The following is a 22138-nucleotide window of genomic DNA, read 5'->3' on the forward strand; positions in this document are numbered from 1 at the left end:
TATTAGCGTGTAATCAAAGGGTCCCCTGTGGAGGCAATTTTCACAGTGTTTCGGAGTCTGCTTTAAATTTTAGGCCCAGTTCCAACTACTCTATCTAAGCATAAAGAGAGCTTAAGACAACCTTTGACTTCTGGCATGTCAATTGTCACAGTAGCAACTGACGATATCAGAAATTTGATATTGTGATATATCATCAAGAAAATATGGTCACAGACGATACAATGTTTTTTCTGTATCATGATAACAGCAATATATAATCCCCACGATATATGTTCCCAAATATCATGACGATATAATGCTGACATGGTATACCTATATTGCTAAAATATCATGATGATATATCGTCAAAATATCGTGATGCTATATTGTCTCGTTGATATAGCCTGGAAGATTTTTTCAATATCGCCCAACACTAGTAGCGACCATACCACAGGCATACCTAACCCAATTTAACTCTGAGTTAAGTGTTAGTCCTTGTATCTATGTATTGTTTGCATTGTTGAATTGTTCCTCTTGTAGTTTACACTTTTGGTAACGGTTTCATACATCGGAGACACATTTCTTCAAATTTACACAAGAAACTACTTCCGGAAATGAGTTTCTCCAAGGTTTACAACGTTCGTCCAGGTATTTTCTTTCATCGTGGAATATATTTGACCGGGAAATCATGTATTTTTCAAGAGAAATATCTCACCGACGCACGATTGCCATTGCTTTCATTTGCTTGCCCTACGACAACCGGATGCTCCGTATGTTTGATGACTTAAGCCCCTGTCAGTGTTTCAACCCCCCCCCCCCTTTTTACTATGCTTGCCTAACGTAACCAAACCTAACCTAACCTTATCGGAAATGGTTCGTGGGGCTATCGGTCAGCTACCGTGCATAATGGTTCGTGGGGCTATACGTCAGCTACCTGTGCATAATGTAAATTTCCACCGGTAACGAACACGACAGTAGTTATTTTTCGGTGTAGAAGGTTGAAACACTGCATACCCACAAACTGAGTCAAGATGTGCCCGCCATATTGTGTGTCACGCAAGCGAAGAAAGGAATAAAAAAAAAGCACTCAGAATGTGAAAAATTGCGTTTGTTTTCGTGTAAATAGCATAATGACACCTTGCACTATGTTCCGCAATACACAATTGGTAAGTACGAACCATGCGAAACACAAAATATCCGATTATAATGTGTCTCCGATCTATGAAACTGTTACCACACTTTTTAGAAACATTTAAACATTTTCTCCTGATGTGTTACATCAAGAAGCATGTTTAAATGCTTGTAAGGTCCATAAACTACATCAGAGGTGTTCCTATTGGAAGTCTGACCATTGAAAGTATTGTCCATCTGCACCACTGCATTTGTTCCAATGCCTAATATTGCAGGAAGCATTTCTTTGGAAGAAACTACTGTTCCTTCTACAAAATCGCACCTTTGGAGTAGGGAATAGGTAAAATTCTGCAGGTACCAGCAGTGGTGCCCATGCTATTTGAGCCCCCCCCCCAGATCATGCCATAATCCCCATAAACGTATTTAAGACATTGTACTACTACTACTACTATCCTATTACTAAAAGTCACTCCTTTTTAGCTTTAATGAGCACTGTACTTTCTCTGTCCTCATAAAATTCTTCCTTCTCTTCATCTAATGGATTAAAAGCTTAGGTTAAGGAAATACTCATATATTCTCCCCCTGCCTCCATCACACATATTGCAGTATAGTGCCAAACTGTAATCTTTGTAAAATTTTAGAAAAATATACATATAGGCTACATATTAAATTTTATATTATTTTAAAGAAAACATCCTCCTCCCCTAAAGTTTTGATGATGCCGTTACTAGATCAAGTAAGTAAGGTGGCTGCTATGGGAGTGGGGTGTGTTTCTCTACTAGAAACTTTTTGTTACATCTATTTTTAAATTGGGATTCATGGTGGTGTAGTCACTAGGGTGTCTGACTGCCATGTGGGAGAGACTGATTCGATTCCCAGGGTGGGTGATCTTGTTGTTTTATTAGTCAAATTGGATATATTATACAATGAAAGTTCATACACATGTAAACCAGAACGACAGAATAAACACATACATGTGTATCCGTTGTTCTTCTAGAAAAAAAACCAAGATACACAGACCATAGACTATGCACAGACTAACAAATCATGGTAAGCTACATGAAGTGTCTCATCTCTTGACTTTGTGTGTTGTTGCTATATACCAACAGATCTAAGGTCTGGCCCTGTCCCCACTTGAAGCAGATCTGGGGCTTACGCAGCCTCAAATAAATCGGTACCTGGGAAGTAAAGGCAGTCAGGGCATGGTGCTGATCACAGCACCTCCAGAATGTCTTAGAAGAATGTATGGCACCATTCCCCCACATTCCCCTGTATATCCCTCGTGTATGCTGCAAAATCCAGGAATATTTTACTTTTACCTATGTTTAAATTGCAACAGAGGCATATGACAGTGCCTCTGAGACATCCTCAGTTTGCCTACTTTTCATGATGGCCTTTTAGGTCAGTACAACACTAGTACTACATCACCATTCTGGGGGCTTTTTGATAATACCTCAAATATTCAAGGATCAATACAACTGATATTGACAAACACTAGTATTTTGTTATCAATATATCTTAGTTATGAGTGTGGTATTTTTTTTCTATTTGTAATGTGTGTAATCTTCGATTTCAGCCAAAGAACATCGGAAATTAACATTTATGTACTTAGCCAATGATGTCATTCAGAACAGCAAAAAGAAAGGACCTGAATTTGGAAAAGAATATGGAGGTATCCTAAAAAAAGCATTTGAACACATGGGATCAGTACAAGTGGATGATAAAACAAAGAAAGGTCTGAGTCGACTGCTGCACGTATGGGAGGAAAGAGGAGTGTATGAACCCAAGTTAATTAAGGAGTTAAAGAAGGGGTTAGGTAAGTTGTCAATATTTGGTTCTTTTTTTATGTTGAGATTTATGTTTTATTTATTTGAACACAACAGGTGAATACCCAATTATAGTATTCCATATTTTCTGATAAACATGAAGTATGTCAATGCTAAAGTACATTGTAAATGTACACAAATGAAAGTATAGTTACTAAAAACAAAAACATTAATATAATAATATAAGTATGATTGAATGTTTCAGTTCTGAACCACCACATACAAAACATAATATAAAGAGATACTTACATATATATATATATACCGATATTAGTGTGGCATCCATAGTTTTTGGGGTCGCTAACATGAATAGTGACTCTCCCAATGCCGTTCAACTCCCAAGTTCATTTTACACTATAGTTAGAATTCATTATATTCCTGTCTAATAGAAGATTGGGATAAATAAATACCTGGGCGATCAGCTAGTATTAACATAATTTTACAGTCCCTTTTTATTAATTTATAAATCTTACAGCAACAATTTACAGTAATATTTATTTATTCATTGACCACAACAGGCTAATGCCCAATTACAGTGTTCTACATAAGTGAGTATAAACTACGAAAGAAATATAGATTTATAAAAAAAACGTTCATATTTACATGGTTGACATTTATTCTTCCATCCTTTGAATAGGGTGCAGATTTATAGGCACTAAAACCTCTCAGATAGGCACCAAAAATGATTAATATAGGCACTGAAAAGGGAAGTATAAAATAAAAAGGCACCCTAAGATTAAAAAAATTGAATTTGCTAAAAACTCTGTTTTTATAAAAGCTGTCACTCTTTTGGGAGCCTTTTTTTATGTGTTCCTTATTTTACATTTCTTTTCTGACATTTTGCCTAATCGTGACAATGAGAATGGAGGACGATTAAATGAAAATTGATTGACAAATGGAACACCCTTACCCAGCTCATGAATAATAATAATAATAATAATAATATCGTCTTTATTGAGAGGGCGTGTTTCGGCCTCGCGGGCCGTTCTTACAACAAACCCTTAAAAAAAACACATATTACAATTGACACTTTAACACTTCTTGAAAATCATTGTTCGCAGTAGAAAGAATAAAAGTAAAAAATAAAAATAAAACATTCATACCTATAATGTAAAACAATTAATGTACTGAAAGTACAGACTTAAATCTAAAACCACAATTAGAATAGAATTATTACAGTTAATACTAAAACCAATACCTCATTCCTATTCATTACAGAAAAGACAAATCCTGACACTATTGTTTGGACAGTAGATGTTTCTTTAGATTTAATTTGTGTGTTCCAGGGTGAAGCTCCCCTGAGGTCAGTGGTGGGGGGAGGTCATTCCATTCTTTTATTGCGGTGACTATGAAAGTTTTTCCATAGAATGTTGTTCTGTGTACAGGAATCGTGAATTGTGTTTTTTGACGAAGATTAATTTGTTTTCCTCTCTTCCTGTACGGAGCAATTTTATCATATAAATATCTTGGTTCCTTATTGTACAGGATCCTGTACAATAACGACAATGCCAAAAATGTTCTCCTATTCTTAACGTTTAACCAATTAAGTTCCTGTAAGTACGGGGAAATATGTTCTCTTCTTTTGACATTCAGTATAAATCTTATGCAACTGTTTTGAAGTTTTTGTAGCTTGTAATTTAGGGCACTGTTGATATTCATAAATACGGGGGAAGCATAATCAATTTTTGGCATTACAAGTGTGTTGACTAGATGAGTTTTCGTTTCTTTGCTTAGCATATGTTTGAATGGAAAAAGTGATTTCAGTTTGGCTATCGAGTTTTTAATTGTGTGCGTGACATGAGGACCCCAGTGTAGATTCTCGTCCAATGTTATGCCAAGGTTGCGTGCTGTTTCTACTTTCTGTACTTTGGAATTATTCAGTGTAGGGAGGGGGAGTTTTAATTGTTCTAACTTTTTGAGGTTACTCGTTGTGCCTAAAGTTAAAATGTAAGACTTGGATGAATTTAATTTGAGTGCATTACATTCAGACCATTTAGATATTGAATTGAGGTCCTGTTGCAATGCTTCTAGGGCCATTGCACTGTTTCTTAATGGTGTTTGTATATATATTTGTGTGTCATCCGCATACTGGTGGTATTTGCAGTGTTTTAGTGCATCATTAAAATCTTTGATGTATAGGGAAAATAGGATAGGTCCTAGAATACTTCCTTGTGGTACTCCTTGTTTGATATCACACATGGAACCTTCTGTGTACTGATTGACTTGTGCAAGTATGAATCACGAATCAGTTTTCTAATTTGCTCATCCTGATTAAGGGATATTTGAAAATTCCAAAGATTTGACATCCCTTGCAACCGTCAAATATGGCAAATACCAGATTGCAGTCAGTTGAACACAAACAAAAGCTTACCTCAAGATATGCATTTATAGGCACTATAAAATTGTTTTTTCAGACTAGAAACACCATGAAACGAACTTAAACATTAAAGCCTATGTTTTACTACAAAGGAATAAAACAGGCAAATAGGTAAAAATTCATACCCTAGTAATGAAACATGTATGTCAAACATGCCACATTTTACTCTTTACCCTGTAGTTGATAGAGAAGTAAGAAGTAATGTGACAATGTAGTTTACTCAGTCCAACATGATCACCATTGTTGATGTTGCCAGGAGCCATTAAATTTCACGTATGGAGAAATTTCAATTTGTTAGCCACAGCTGCTCTGAGAGTATAAAACTGTTAGATTTCGTAACTTTTCAGTGTATGTATTTTTCCATAAGAATATTTTGTGATTGAGCACCTTTAAATATAGGTTTGGGTGTTTATCGTGCTTTTCTGATCTTCAAATCTGTAGTTGTAAGAGATTAACCCCCCCCCCCTGTATTACCGCCAGGAAATATAGCTTGGATGGCTGGGGTTTGAGCTGTAAAAGAATGCATCTTTCTTACTTAATACTAAGTAGGAAAACCTGTAAGGTATAGACATAATTAGGCACGTAAGTAATGATTAACAATAACAAGATTTATTATAAGAAGAATAGTGATTGATATATGATAGGTTTCTCTACCTAAGTGTTAAGGTAAGGGAGCTGCTTGGAGAGAAAGGTAGATTAGCGATACTTAGTGAGCTGAAAGTGTAGATTTTGGTCCATCTTCTAAGTGCCTGAAGACAGCCTGGACTTGGCTGAGTGAATGGTCATCTTGGGTCAGAGGCTGGACAGCATCTCCGGTCGCACTTCAGATCTGCCACACTTTTTACCATTTTTCTGCGGTTATTATACTTAGATGGTGGGCTTCAACTATTTTTGTCGCCTCCTGTCAAACACAGGAAGTCCCATATTTGATGGTGCTTCTTATGGTCATGGCTAAGAAGTAAACAATCCACACTTTCTTAATCGTTTTGCCCTTACTCCAAATAAGGGATTTAGAGGACACGAAGACATCTCATCGAGTGCTCTCCGTCGAAAATCACACTCAAGAGCTAATGTAGAAGTAAAGTCAGGAACATGCTAAAACTTGTCCATTACAAATCGTAAATCTTCTCTTGGTTTGATTTTCACTACTTATTTTACATTGTTTGTACATTAATATATGCAGATACGTCAGCACTGCTGGCTATTTGCACCCATCTTAAGATACAAAATAACTAAAAATTATTTTACATCACCTTACTCTACAACTAGATAACTTGCAACAATGTTAGTGACCAACGAAGTGTTGAATCAGATGAGAATACTAAAAAAAAGTCTCCTGTATGGAAATTACTGATTTTTAATGAGAGCTTTCATGGACTTCTGTACTATAGTGTTCAACATAACATATCAAAAATGTAGTGGTTGAAAAGTACTACATGAACTGGGGATAAAATTTCTTTCAAAATGAAATTTACACAAAACAACCTATTTTTATACCCTAGAGGGGATAATAATACTTAGTCATGTACAGTCGCCGCAATGGAAATCTTTACTTGTTTATCGCGCGCACCAACTGTGCCATTGTTATACTCCGAAATGAACAAGTGGGAGGGGTCTATAATCTTGTGATTGTTCAATGAACAACAGCGAACAGTGTTGTGGTTATGCTTTGGCTAACAGTCTTTACAAGGGGGCCATAGAAAAAGGAGTCCCGGTTGTGGTTTTCAGTGCAAACAATTTCTCTGTGTTACAGAAGTGTGCAGTTTCATCATTTCGTTGTTTCTGCCTAAGAAGACAATGGGGAGGAAGAAGTTGACAATGGAAGAGAAGTGCCTTGACTTCAGCAAGATATGCCTGTGATTCGTGTTGCAGCTGATTTGTAAGTTTCAAGACAGGCTATTTACGACCTTGGCATCGTAACACCTAAATGGAAAGTAAGCTCTGGGGGTACCAGAAAAACATCACCACGAACCGACAAGATTTTGAAATGTGAAGTTATATCAAATCCATGGATTACGGCCACACAGTTGAAGAAGAAGCATCTAGATCTGCTAAGTGATGAATCCATCCGCACCATACAATATCGACTACAGAAAGACCTTCACTTACCAGCTCGTCGTGCTGCCAAGGAACCGCTTGTAACCTCTCCTATGAAGTCAAAAAGGCTAAATTTCTGCAGAAAATATCGACACTGGACATCAGAAGACTGGCGACATGTAATGTTTTCTGACAAAAGCACGTTTACACTTGTTAGATCAGTTTCAAAAATTGTGAGAAGATCGAAAAATGTGTCACGGTATGATCCGAGGTAAACTGTTAAACATCCAGCTAGTGTGATGGTGTGATGGTATGGGGTGCATTCAGTGGTACTTATGGGGGGCTGTATTTTCTCCCCAAGAACGTAACCATGACAGGGGACCAATACATAAATGTATTGGAAGAACACATGTGGACATTCTGGGCAATTCATGAATGTCTGTACTGTATGCATGATGGTGTGCCAACTCACAGGAAGAAATCAGTTACAAAGTGCTTGAATGACAATAACATACCAGTTCTTGAATGGCCTGGTAACTCACCCGACTTAAACCCAATTGAAAATGCATGGAATCAATTAAAGAAAGAATTTGAAGAAAAACAACCATCTACCATCGCAGAGTTACAAGAGCTGCTGAAGAAGTTGTGGGTGCAATGGTCAAAACTTATTTTGAAAATTTGGCAGATTCAATGCCCAGAAGATTACAAGAAGTTGTACATGCTCGTAAAAGATTGTGAAATTTTGAAAGCTATAAAACAAAGAAAAATCGGACTTTCCTTGTTTTTGTTGCTTTTTTTTTGTACTTACGTAAAGATTTCCGTCGCTGCCACTGTATAGTATAACTGTACAGAAACAGGCAATTAAGCAACAAATTTGGATATTGAATTGACAAAATTGCAACACACTCAAAGAAACTGTAGGAACATTTTTAAATTAACTAGTGTAATATAGAACCAACCATCACCAGTTACATAATGGTCGAAAATTGTATTTACTACAGAGAGTAAGTTTGATACCTGATGGAGGCACGTAGTTGTTTTAATCTGTCTTTAATCTGTAGGTCCAGTTCCAATTAGTCAATCTCTGCATAATTTGGGCAAAACTGAACAACAGTGTATACTTTTCATTAATACTATCTCATTGAAAAGCATAATATCTTCTTGTATACTGATGTGATGTAAGCAGATGCATATGAGGTTGAACCAAGTAGCATTTTTTTTTAAAGTTATTTAGTATCGCTTTTATGCCACGTTTGACTGACTGTGATGAAATTAATCAATTGTCAAATTAATTTGAGTTAATTTATATTACTTCCCTTTTTGTACCACTTTGGGCTAATCAGGAAGATGAGGATGAATGTGATGATATGAGAAGGATGAAGGGACAATCACAGATACATACAGACAGCAAACAACCTTGTTAGTCTGCAAACTGCAGTCCAGGTTTTAGTACATGGAAGGAAGGCTGCATTTGGGAATCGCTTGTCAAAATGCATGAGTTGCTAGAGTAGGTTCAAGTTGTCTTTTTTCATAGTTTACATGAGTACTAATGTGGTAAAGCAGACAGAAACTTTGATTCTATCTTTTCATCTTCACAGATGGAGGAGGTACAGGGGACCCACCGAAGAAAAAACCCAGGATAGAAAGGGTTGAAGAAGAAAAGGTAAAAGAGAGAGTAAGGAAAAAGTCTGAGACTGAAGTGGAAGTAGAGATTGATGGAACTAAAGAATTACACGTTACCTTGTCGCCTCGTACTCCGGCAGGTGATCCACCAGAACCAGAGGAACTAGTAAGAGCGCTAATGGTAAGATTGTTGTTATTCTTTTCGGTTGGTCGGTGGTTGTGGGTCATACTGTATTGACCTGATTATAATCCATAAATAGACTAAAGATAATATGGTTCCTTATGCTTTCTTATTTTCTCTGCCAGACCAGAATTGAATTTATTTAGAATTCCTGGACCTTAAATTTTCAGGAACTCATAAATTCTAATGGCTTCTATTGGGTTTCATAACAGAACCGGACCCTTTTTTCTCGCACAATTTAAATTCGGTCCAAGTTGCACATTGTTTCATTTCAATACTGAACTTGGACTGTATTTAAATTGATCCAGAAATATTTTCTGGGACTGAAGTATGTGCTGTTCTGGATACCCAACAGGGAGAATGTTTAATAAATATTCTGTGGATTATTTTTTACGTTTTGGCACTTTTTCTTCATATGAACAGGACGTCATCTGGATATTTTTATTTGATTCAGATACGTTGTGAATAAGAAAAGGATATGCTCTGGACACTTACAAAACATCATTTGGATATTTTTTACATACAAGAGCTATTCGGAAATGTGTGACTGCGGCTGTGTGTGGGCGTGCAATATCGTAAACCAAAACAATCCCCGAGCACAACATTCCTCACCTCTTGTTCTGAATCGCCCATCAAAGTTTTTTAAGGTTTACACTGCCACAGTGATGGTCGTATCAGGCTCCATAAGACCCCCTTTGTCGGTCAGAAAACACTGTTGCCATAAGTTTGTTCTTTAACAACATTGGTCGCACCATTTTGGGTATGTTTGGTGAGTTCGTATGCATCCATTGTTTCGACTGTTCTTTTTTTTTAAACCTTTTCAAAGTGGACCCACATTTCATCACCTGTCATGATCTTGGACAGGAAAGCATCATCATTTGTTTGATAGCATTCCAGAAACTGCAATGCCGACCCCATGCACTTCTTTTTGTGCCCCTTGGTGATTCCTTGGGTATCCACTTTGCACAAAACTTGTGATAACCCAGCTTTACAGTCAATCTTGTAAAGTGTTGTTCGCCTGACTTCTGGAAATTCAAAAGACAAGTCCAATATCGTGACGCAGCATTGCTTGCGAATCACTCTGTCCACACGTTGCACAATGCCATCCATCACGATAGACGGTCTTCCCTGGCCACCTTCATTGTGCACATCATTTCGTCCCTCTCAAAACTTCCGGCATCATTCCCTCGTACAACCTTCACTCAGGAACTTCTCTCCATACACAGCACTCATTGTGCGATGGATTTCACCTGCGCTGTGTCCTTCAGCCTGAAGAAAGCGGATCGCACCGCGAACCTCACATTTGGCGGGAGCAGCAATTACACCAGCCATCGTTCTCTGCTCGCTGCACACCAAGCACTGAAAACTGGGGGTGATATGAACCAACATGTGACCGCTTACTTCTGCACATGTGCCAGGATGTTGCAGTAACCCATGCGCTCGTACCAGTGAAACGTAGGTTGATTTCCAAATAGCCTATGTATATTTTGTATACAACATTTGGATATCTATCTCTCTCTCTCCCCCCTCCCCCACACACAGATCTGAAGAATATTTATAGAAACACACACATTAAACATGTAGAACACGTAACAATGTCCTTAGATATGCAATAGGGAAATAAATATTTGGTAGCAGTCATATCTCTAATAATCAGAGCTTTTTCTATCACATGTAAATACTGCAGCATCATCGATGCAAATTGACATGGGATGCAAGAATGCCAGCCTCTGTCTACATGCATGTGTCACTCTCTGGACTAGACAATGGGCCTATGCACAATGTTTTCGGGAGATGTTTTGCCATTTCTGATTTTAGACACTTTAGTAACACAATGATGGGACTGTATTTTTTCAAGGTTGTTAGCATAATATATAGCTGCTGATATCCAGGTTCCCCATCTCGTCAAGACTGGTTGCGGAGGTAAACTAAGCTCAGGTGCAACTTCCTGAAATTTTCGGGTTCAAGTGAATTAATTTACGGGCTCTCACATAGCTAAATGGGTCGATTCTTATGGGAGCCAACCAAATTTTGGTGTTGTCCCAGTAATGCGAGAACAAATGGGGACCTACTTGACACATGGAAACAGTTGGGTTCTGCCATTGCCATAGGGTTAGGCAACACACGTAACGTTATGCAAAATACTGTGTATTTCAGGATTTAGGTGTCTCAGCATGTGTCAACAGCCAAGCATAAATCTGCAGCTGCTACACATGTGATTGCCTGTTGGATGAAGTGCCCACTGTTGAAGTTAGGGTGAGTATGGCAGATGTGGTAGGCACTTGAAGCGTAGGTCATCGATGGTTTTCATGTTTGCACGAGCAGAATGAGGACTGGCGTTATCATGTTGAAGCAAAACACCTGCACTCAGCAAATTTCAGGAAGTTGCACCTGAGCTTAGTTTACCTCCACAACCAGTCTTGACGAGATGGGGAACCTGGATATCAGCAGCTATATATTATGCTAACAACCTTGAAAAAATCAGTGAGGTGATCGATGCTCTTCCAGAAAATGAAGCGGCTTCAATTCGTGAAGTGAAAAAAAACAACTCCTGTGCTATTCAGAACTGAAGAATGAACTGTCGTTTATTTTTTCACATTATGGTGCATTGGCAGAGACATCCATGAAAATCTTCGAGGAATCTATGCAGCAGATGATGGACGTGCCAAGAGAAAAGGGGTCAGCTGTTGCGGAAAAGTGCAAACGGGTAGTGAGTGCAAATGTGAACTTGAAACAATTGAAAACAATTTGTGATATTCTAAAAGGTGAAAATGCTGTTACCGAAATGAGTCCAGCTACATTAGCTTATTTTATGTATGCTCCAATAATTTCTGTCGAAGTAGAAAGATCATTTTCTATTATGAAAAACATTCTCTCTGACAGACGACTATCAATGAATGTTGAGAACTTAAAAAAAACACCTTGTAGTTACGTGCAATCAAAATGGAGAAAAATGAAATGCTCTTCCCAATGTAGATTTTAACATTTTGCCAGAAATTTTTTAAAAAAATGAGTGACTTCCAAATCTGCCTTTTTTTTCGGTTTATTTTGCCTTTTTTTTTCATTTTCAGTGCCTATTTTCCACATAATAAATGCCTTTTTGCCTGCCTATTTTAACGAAAATAAATGCCTGAACTTCCAGGCTCTAGTAATGGTTTTGATACGATACAATACAACAGTTGGCCAAGACTCAGTCTCGAGTTCTAAATGACTCGTTATAGGTCTCCACTAGATTTGTAAACACCAGTCTAGGTCTTGACGGCAAGTATCAGCCTCATCCCGATTTAGTGTAAACAGCATGTCGCAGGATTTTTTTTGTAATAACATTTTTCTGTTCGAGGCACCATTTTGACGCCCAAGCAGTGTCAGTGTCAGAAGAGGCAGGGTGACCCCCCTCCCCTGTTGGCCTGTCTCCCTCTCTCCTGGCAAAAATGAAAAAACTAAATAAATTAATTAATGTTGTTAGTCTAAATATAATTTGGTGCATAGTGTTTAGAAGTTTTTTTTAAATATAAGCCACTAGCCTTTCCTCTTTCTTCTTTCATTCATACACTTCCTATCAACAGCCTCTTTCCAGATTACTTTTTTTGTGTCTGTCAGATTCAGCTTTCTTTAATTTTTTTTTCTTAGTATCATATTTCTTTCTTAAGATAAGCACTCTCTCACAACCACAGTTCCGCAAATGTGGCTTTTTGGCACATACATTTTTTCACACCATGTAGCCTGTAGGTATAGCTGTCGTGATCTTAGTGACAAAAGTAACTACAAACGAAACGGTAATACATTATAGGTGTCATTATCGAGTCATTATTAATCATAAATTTCATAACAGTATAGGTACGAGTCAACATTTGTATTCTTATTTATGATGTTGTTAATGCAAAATAAGAATTTGCCAAGTCCTAAGAAACCAGGATAAAATAATCTCTTACAATAGTGATACACCACCAATAATTGGCTTTCTCACAGATTTCTGAAGAGAGTGCCACACTGCCATGTATTGAACGTTCCTTTTTCTTACCAAAGCTCGACAAAGGGAAAGGCTATAATTTCCATTCTGCTTCTACTACTGGCTGAGTGTGAGTACGGAGAAGTTTGGACCTACAGGCTTGTGAAGTGACGTGGAAACCGAGCAGGGGCGAGTGTAAATTCTGTACTGTTTTGTGCTCTCTGCTGTTGCAAAGTACCGTTAAGTGCAACAGATTGCATGTACAGACTAACATGTATTTTAATACCGACAAATTTAAGAGCAGCAATGCCTACATATCGACATTGATATTTTTACGATATCAATGCTTCGATATTTTAAAAATATCGACTATACCGATATATCGCACAGCCCTATGTACCAGAGTTACGATTCAAAATATTCAAGATTGCAACAGAAAGTGAAAATACCTGTTACGTAATTTTCCACACAATATTGTTTAAAAATTAATGGAAACTTCAAATTTTGCCTGATTTACAGAATCATTAGACTCCACGAAATTGTCGTACAGCATTTTTGCAGATCCTGTGAATGAGCAAAATGCTGGAAAAAGATTGGCTTTGATCTGTAAATGTCAGTGGTATCAGCCGATACAGTTATATCAGCATTCGAATTGACTCGGCCTGTATACGTATATCTTACTTAACGATTTTCATGTTGCAGGACTTTAGGCACAGTAAGATATTAATATACACACGATACGTGACATCTGTTGTAGAATCCAATCCAAGTACAGCTAGCTTCGCCCAACTTCCGGTTCCTTGACGTCATGGTGACGTATCAGGCTTACTTGGCTCTTAAGATTTGTAAGCCATTCTCGATACAACTGAGTTGGCTGACTGCAAATGAAAACTAAGAGAAAGCACGACACAGCAGCTTTCAATGGACGGTAATCATTTACTTGATGGCTTCGTAAATCAGAAAGACAACTGAAGGAAAAGGTGTAGTTAATATTATTTTATAATTCTTTCCGTAAATGTATGTGTGGGAGAAATATGCAAAAACTGGTATCCGAAGAGAGAAAAGTATCGTAACGAACCTTAAAGTTCGTGGGATCTTATGAATACCTAAACTGTTAACCAATTAATCAATGGGTAATGTAAACTACTCATCATTCATCCTCTGATGAGACCACTCGTCATTGGGATTCATACGGTATAAAACAATGAAAAAAGTAGTTTTTGATCTGAACTGCAATGAAATAAATATTGTTTAAAAGTAATTTCATTTGCCATAATTCAATGTTATTAGTTGGTGTTAATACACAGTACACTAAACTAAATACACCAATCGATAAAATACTACAAAAAGAATTATTTTTGATACGTAGACATAAAGTTATTTATTGATTTGATTTTTTCGGTTATTTTTTGTGCCAATTTCTAAAAGTTGTCAAAATCTTCTATTCATTGTTACTGTAGCCAGAGCTTTATATAGAGGTGAGATTTAGTTCCATTTACACCTAATACTACTTTCGACAGTAAGTCAATTGCTTTCAAACGTGCATCAGCTCAAGAGTCAAGCAGACGAACCACCATACCATATTCCACTTTGTTCGTAAACTGCAGTGTGGTACAGCTTCGCTAGTGACGTCAACATGAGGTTTCGTGTGACGTCTACGTAAACCACTTGTAAGACCTGGGCTGAGTTGACTGTAGGTTAGGAACGACAGTGTGCTTAAGTATGCACGTACCTGTTTTAATTTGTTCGATTAATTTCGGGGACCACTGTCCTCATCCAACAAAGTAAACAGGAATGCAGATTCTTAAGTATGTTTCATGCTTATATTGTTATTGTTTTCTTCTATTCCATAGAGAGTCGTGGTATCATTTTAATGTCTATTGTTATCTTACTAGTACAATTTTCTTATTAGCCCACTTCTAATTGTTAGTAGTTTTATGAATTACTTTTAATTCTATAGGATCTCGAGAATTCTGCCTCAAGTGATGCAGCAGTGAGAGAAAGGATAGCAAGTTTACCTCCTGAAGTATCAGAAGTTTCTTTATTGTCCAAACTGCAAGGTTAGTAACAAATTTAGTGTAAGGCAGACATTTGCAGCTTCTTCCTCACAAGTGTCCTTTTTCTCTTTTGAGAATAGAAAGTGCTTGGCTAATTATAAACAAAAATTGCTTATGAGGACCCAACTGTGTCATGGAAGAACTTGTAAATGTGGCTGACAGTTTATAATGCAAAATTCTCACTAAAAAATGGAAAATATTTTTTTTCTTTGTTTTGTCTAGAGCAAAAATTGTTATTTTAATTGGAAAAATGCAGTGGAACCCTGATTTTACATTTTTCTGCTTACATTAAATATTTATGCTCTCAATATAGCAAAATACTATAAAATTATCCCCCAATTTTACATTTTATGTTGTCTTTTCTTTAACCTTGGTTCCCTGAAAAACATAAAATTGAGATTGAACTGTATTTTCTGCTTTTTCTACTTTTAAATTGTTGTATTACTTTTCGGTGAAAAGGTGTTGCTGATTAACGTATTTACTCATGTATAATGCACACTATTTCCCAAATTTTTGCACCCAAAAACTTTGGTACATATTATGCACGGAATATTTTTTTCATGTTTACAGAACCCTATCATGTTATATATTGTTGTAAAACTTGAATTCTGTAGTTTCTGAATATGGCAACAGTATCCCATTCAAGATGACGACATGAATGTGAATGCAGTTGAAATAAACTCATCACAAAATGAAGGAACATTCTGATTTTCATGGTACTTTGGATGAAAGAAAAGATAAGGAGAAGGAAAATAATAATTAAAATGTATTACTGTTCAAATAATATAACATATATGGAGTGTGTAAATGCCTTAATGAAAGAAATTTTGTTCTGCTAACTGCTAGTTTGAGGGTCCTGAATGGGCCTCTTATAAATGTTATGTCAGTCATGAGAAAAGTATATATTTTGAAGGGTTTCTTTTTAGTAAAGAGAAAATTAGCAAAACCACGCATAAAAGTTTAAAGGCCATTTTCCACGATTTTTCTCTTTGTAATATAATGTTCTGCAACACAAGAAAAGCAATGCCGTTCTGACAGACTTCGAGCATGCACCTCCCATCACATAGGATGTTTATCAGCGGTATTTGTTGGGCGAGAAATAACAGAAAATAACTTCCTGAACACTGCAAATCCATAATGTAATTTTGATCTCCCTTTCTACTATTACAGAACAAGCAACGTGGTTAGAGAGTGAAAGCTTTGGGATGCTAAACACATTGAAGGGAGAGGGGAAAGGTGGCTTGGGTTGGTGACTTACTATTTACACAAGAGGATATTCTCCTCTTGGTCCACGTAGCAACAGGTGACTCATTGAATAGGTATGATGTTACTAGCTCTTGATTGGCATAGCAACAGCTTTACAGCCTACAACTAAGAAAGCCATTTCTTGAACCTGGATTATACTGCGCATATACAAGAGATAAATTTTTTTGTCACTTTTCCCCATCAACAACCAGGGTGCTTATTATACACGTGTAAATATGGTATTTGAAATAATATACACGGTGATTGATAGTTGATTGTCCAAACTGTAAGGGTGAAAGTACACTATAATAGGAGCAAAAATAGTATCTGGAAAGCTTGGTTAATTGGGAATTTATGAATGTACAGGGTTAGCCTAAATGATTCATCGGGTTGCAAATCACTGTGTATTTACAAGTATACGACATACAAAGACAGGTGATACATGAAAAGATAGATACACACACCAAGTTTCTGGTACATTCTACAAATACAAATGTTCAATGTGTGCACCCTAGGTCACCCGACACACATCCAAACGGTAATCCAGTTCCCTCCATACATTCACTAGCATGTTTCCGTCAATGTACGTCACAGCGGCTGTGATGCGTTCCTGCAGTTCTTGCAGTGTTGTTGGCCTTGGGGGTACATAAACTTTGTCCTTAACATAACCCCACAGGAAGAAATCACATGGCGTGAGATCTGGCGACCTGGGGGGCCATGGCAACAGAGGAACATCACCTAAACCAGCACGCCCTATCCAGCGATGTGGCAGTTCTCTGTTGAGAAAGGCGCGGACAATTGTGCTCCAGTGAGGGGGAGCCCCATCCTGTTGAAAGATGAAAGTCCAACAGTCAGTTGTGGCGACAACCTCAACTGCAGCATATCCAGGTACATGGAACCTGTCACCGTCTGCTCGGTGAAGAAAAAGGGGCCATACACCTTTGTCGTGGATATGGCACCGAAGACATTCACTTTTGGCGAATTCCTTTCCAACTCCACACAGACATGCGGCAATTCAGTACCCCACACTCTCACATTGTGATGATTCACCTGTCCCGACAGATGGAAAGTCGCCTCGTCGCTGAATATCAATGTTCCCGCAAAGTCATCATCATCTTCCATAGCTTGCTGCATTCGGGTACAAAACTCCAATCGGCGGGCATAATCATCTGGTGTCAGGTGTTGTAACAGTTGCACACGGTGGGGTTTGAAATGCAAACGCCGCCGCAAAACATTCCACACTGTTTTCTGCGGAATGCCCAGTTCACGGCTTGCACGAACGGTTGATTTTTGTGCACTGCGCACAAAACTCTGTCTCACGCGCTCCACGATTTCCTCAGAGACACGTGGTCGCCCCGTGCTTTTCCCTTTACACAGACAACCAGTATTACAAAACTTGCGAAACCACCGCAAAATGCTCTGCTGACCAGATGCAGCTTTTTCGTATTTGCGTTCGAATGCAGCTGAATTCTCGTAACTGATGAACACTTTGCATATTCTAACACACAAAAAATCTTCTCCTGCATTGCCGCCATCTTGTAGAGTGCCATCACAGGCCTTTCTTCTAGCGTGCACACGAGCCACGAGGCGGGCTTGTACAACTTGGTGAGTGTATGTATCTTTTCATGTATCACCCGTCTTTGTACGTCGTATACTTGTAAATACACAGTGCTTTGCAACCCGATGAATCATTTAAGCTAACCCTGTATTGTGATGCATGATGGTGCACCGGTACATTTTTCTGTCATTCTGCGATGGCATCTAACTTGAAGATATGGTCAACAATAGATTGGTCGAGGTTGCATTCACCTTGGCCTCCCATATCATCTTACTTGAATCCTTTGGATTTTTTTTCTGGGGTCATCTGAAAAGCATAGTGTTCAGCTCTCCTGTTGAAACAGTTGCGGAATTGTAGCACCAAATTGAGGATACCTGTCAAGAAATGAATGGGGTGTGTTTGAAAGAGTACAATGTTGCTTGCAGATGGAAGAACAATATTTTGAACACCTTCTGCAACACAGCATGTGATGTGTCTTCCGTTGTACAATACTGTGCACTTGAAATTGTGTTAACGGGGCAAACACCATTTGTAGAGATATTTTTTTTTGGGGAGGGGGTAGTTCTCCCAACAAATACGTCAGTGATAAGCATTCTATTGTTGATATTTAGTTCTCCACTAATTTCAACAGTATTACGTCATTAATATGTGTGTATTTGTATTTTAAAAAGTATAATCGTTCAGCAGTATTAAATAGAATTTCTTATAATTTTTTACTTGTAGATTTTCAGGTGCCTCTTTTGAAATCTAGAAGATTAATAGCTCAGTATTTTAAACTTAATGTTAAGCCAAAAAAATTTAGGTGTTTGCTTCCTTTTTTTATTGATAAATCGAGAAACAGTATACATAAATCTTCAGTTGTTATCAGACTATGCACAAATTATAACAACCTTGTTCAAAAGGGAATTAAAGTAGACTTCGCACTTCCTTTTATAACATATAGCTCAATAATAAATATATATATATATATTGTCATTGCCTAATCATTTAAATTCACAGTAAATTTGATTGAAGCTGTGTTTGTATTATATTATTTTTATCGATACTATGTATTTAAAGTCATGCCTTATTTACTCTCATATGGATGTGATATTTGTACAAATTGTGTAATTAATCTTAATCTGAAAGTATTTAGCAGTACTCTGCTGTCATTGTACTATATTGTGTTTCTATTTTGTTCTGTTACTTTGTGTAACATACCTACTGCCATTTTTATCTTTTGCTTTGAATTTTGTAATATTGTAATTGTGTATTTTTGTAATTTTTAAAATGTATATTTAATCTCTTATTATAAATGATTTTAATATGATCCTTTGTAATTGGTACTATTGGTTCTATTAAGGATCTTTTGCTAAATAAATAAATATAGTGGACAAGTGTACAAGATAACAGTACACAATGAGCATGGGTATAAATAAGCATATCGGTGATGCATCCTAACAATATATTCCCAATTATCTTGCAAATGGTTCATTTGCAGGCCATATTAACAGATATTTTTTTTTTTTTTGCTTCCACTAGTGGGAATCAGTTTATGAATCACGTTATGTATCTTTTCTTGCTCTTCGAAGATATTTGTTACTTTCTGATACTGTTTTTATTCAAGAAAATGCAAAAGTGGCAAAAACATGCACACTATAATGCTTACCTTTTTAGAACTTTTGGAAATATGTAATAATTTTTTGTGTCAAGTCAATTTCTTACTAACATGGGTACATTTTGTTCATTAGAAATGGTGTGGTTAATGAATTTTTATAGGTTTCTGAATATGAAGATTTTTTTCTAAATTTTATTTTATTATATAAAATTAATCTAGTGCTATCAATTTTGGAAGAGTTGTTAAATGCCTGATGTAAATCCTACCCTCTGTGATATCCTGAGAAAGATCCCAAATGTTTTGTCCCACCTAGATAATTTTTTCCATGAAAGGTGTTCTTTCACAGTTGTACTGGCACATTACACCATTGTGGTGTACCGTTACTGTTGTAGGAGACCAATTGTTAAGAGCATTTATACACAATAGAAGTACAGTACCATTATGCCATATCAGATTATCAGTTTTGCTAAGAGTATTCGAAAAATTCACTTATGAAACTGGACCTCCCTGATAGCGTAGTTGGCAACATTGTTGCCTTCTAATCAATGCTTCCTCACTCGCCCTCTAGAAAATCCCAGAAACCTGGTGAAGTTCTGTGTTCTGTTACTTTGAAAAATTATTATCTTTCAGGTTTCTTTTTTTAATCTCTTACATTGACAAGTAATTTTAGGTGTATAATCTAGCACTGTTTTTCAGCAAGAGAGTATTAAAAATTTGTTTTTGAACATCTCTTACTCGTAATCTTCTCAAAGTACATATTTTATTTCTCTCTCATTAGCCGCAGTGGCTCAGTCGGTAACGCATCTGACCACTATGCTAAAGGTCCCGGGTTCGATCCCCAACCAGTTCAAATCCAGGAACTTTTCTAACGTTGGAAGCGGCCCCGGTGCCCACCCAGCATCGAATGACATGGGTACCTGGGGGAAACCCTGGGGGGTAAAGGCAGTCAGGGGTGTGATGCTGATCACATCACCCCCACTCACGACCAGATCAACAAAGTGTGGGGCGTTACCCTCACACCCCTTATACGCCTTCATGGCATGGTGCTAAGCACAGGGGAGCACTTTACCTTTTTTTTTACCTTTACCTCATAAATATGAAGTAACTTGATCTGTACTGGATAACTCAGAACATACGTACTAGATGCAAACATACTTTTTGATAGCATAATTATTTCCATTATTCCCAAAATGGCATTCTGTTTCTGCACGGTGGCATATATCGTATCTACCAATGTCAGTTGACAGCAGTCTGAATTCAAGTGCATGTGCACAGGATTCTTCCATGATTAGGCAGATACAAGATTCTCTGTCAGTAATACCTGAATGAGGTCTGCTCTTCATTTCCTCTTTAATATAATTTTTATTTTACTATTACTCCTAACTAACTCTCTAGCCTTCTTAAACCCGAAGGTTTATGGCTGCAGCAACACAAGCCTTCAATCTGTCCCTATCCTGGGCAAGATAAATCCAATATTTTCCATCCTTACCGATTTCCTTTAGGTCCATCTGAATGTTATACCTCCCATTTGCCTACAGGTCTCTTACCATCAGGTTTCCCAACAAGAATCCTGTAAACTCTTCTTTCTTCTCCCATTCATGCCACATGGCCTGCCCACCAAAGTCTTCTTGATTTAATTATCCTAATAATATCTGGACATGAATACAACTTATACAGTTCTAAATTATGTATCCTTCTCCACTCACCTGTCTCCTCATCCCGTTTAGGTCTAAATATTTTTCTAAGGATTTTATTTTCAAATATTCTTTCTATCTCTTTTTATGTACAGGACCAAGTTTCACATCCATATAATACTACAGGCGAAATTACTGTTTTGTGTATTTTAACTTTTAGTTTCTTAAGATATTGTATGAGAAGATACAAGTTTAAGGAGAATAAAAGGTAAAAAAAGGTAAAGTGTTCCCCTGTGCATAGCACCATGCCATGAAGGCGTATAGGGGGTGTAGGGGTAACGCCCCACACTTTCTTGATCCGGTCGTGAGTAGGGGTGATGTAATCAGCATCATGCCCCTGACCGCCTTTACCCCCCAGGGTTTCCCCCAGGTACCCATGTTATTCGACGCTGGGTGGACGCCGGGGCCGCTTCCATCGTTAGAAAAGTTCCCGGATTTGAACCGGCCGGGGATCGAACCCGGGACCTTTAGCATGGTAGTCAGACGCGTTACCGACTGAGCCACCGCGGCCAAATAGCAACGTGCATTTCCTGAATTAAGTCTGCTTATCATTTTCATTTGTTAGTACTACTCCTAAGTACTTGAATTTGGAAACTGTTTCAAATTAATTGTTATCTATAAGAATGAAAGAACTAGGGAGGCAGTGAAAAACAAAAATGATGCATTTAGAAAATGGTTTAAAGTTTAATCACAAAATGCATGAAAAGAGCACATGGAAAAGATGAAAGAGGCAAGAACAGTAGTAAAGGAGAAAAGAAGAAAGGGGATGGAAGAATGCACCAAAGTACTAGAAAAAGATTTCGAGAAATTGCTAAACGTGAAAAAAGGAACATGAAGAAGTGAAGGAAAAAGAAAACAGGAAGCAAAATTGAATCTCACATGGA

General features: G+C 37.5%; 1 protein-coding gene across 1 annotated transcript in view; it reads left to right on the forward strand.

Annotated features, from left to right (window-relative positions):
* Window positions 1-22138, forward strand: part of LOC146004968 (regulation of nuclear pre-mRNA domain-containing protein 1B) — a 33590-nt gene that overhangs the window by 3573 nt on the left and 7879 nt on the right. The window contains exons 2-4 of the mRNA XM_083144045.1: window positions 2687-2926; window positions 8949-9154; window positions 15064-15163. Coding sequence (XP_083000171.1) covers window positions 2687-2926; window positions 8949-9154; window positions 15064-15163 — 546 coding nt within the window. The remainder of the gene's footprint in view (window positions 1-2686; window positions 2927-8948; window positions 9155-15063; window positions 15164-22138) is intronic.

The sequence above is a fragment of the Lepisma saccharinum genome, chromosome 22, assembly GCF_977018435.1.
Source record: "Lepisma saccharinum chromosome 22, izLepSacc3.1, whole genome shotgun sequence".
In the NCBI taxonomy this organism is placed as follows: Eukaryota; Metazoa; Arthropoda; class Insecta; order Zygentoma; family Lepismatidae; genus Lepisma; species Lepisma saccharinum.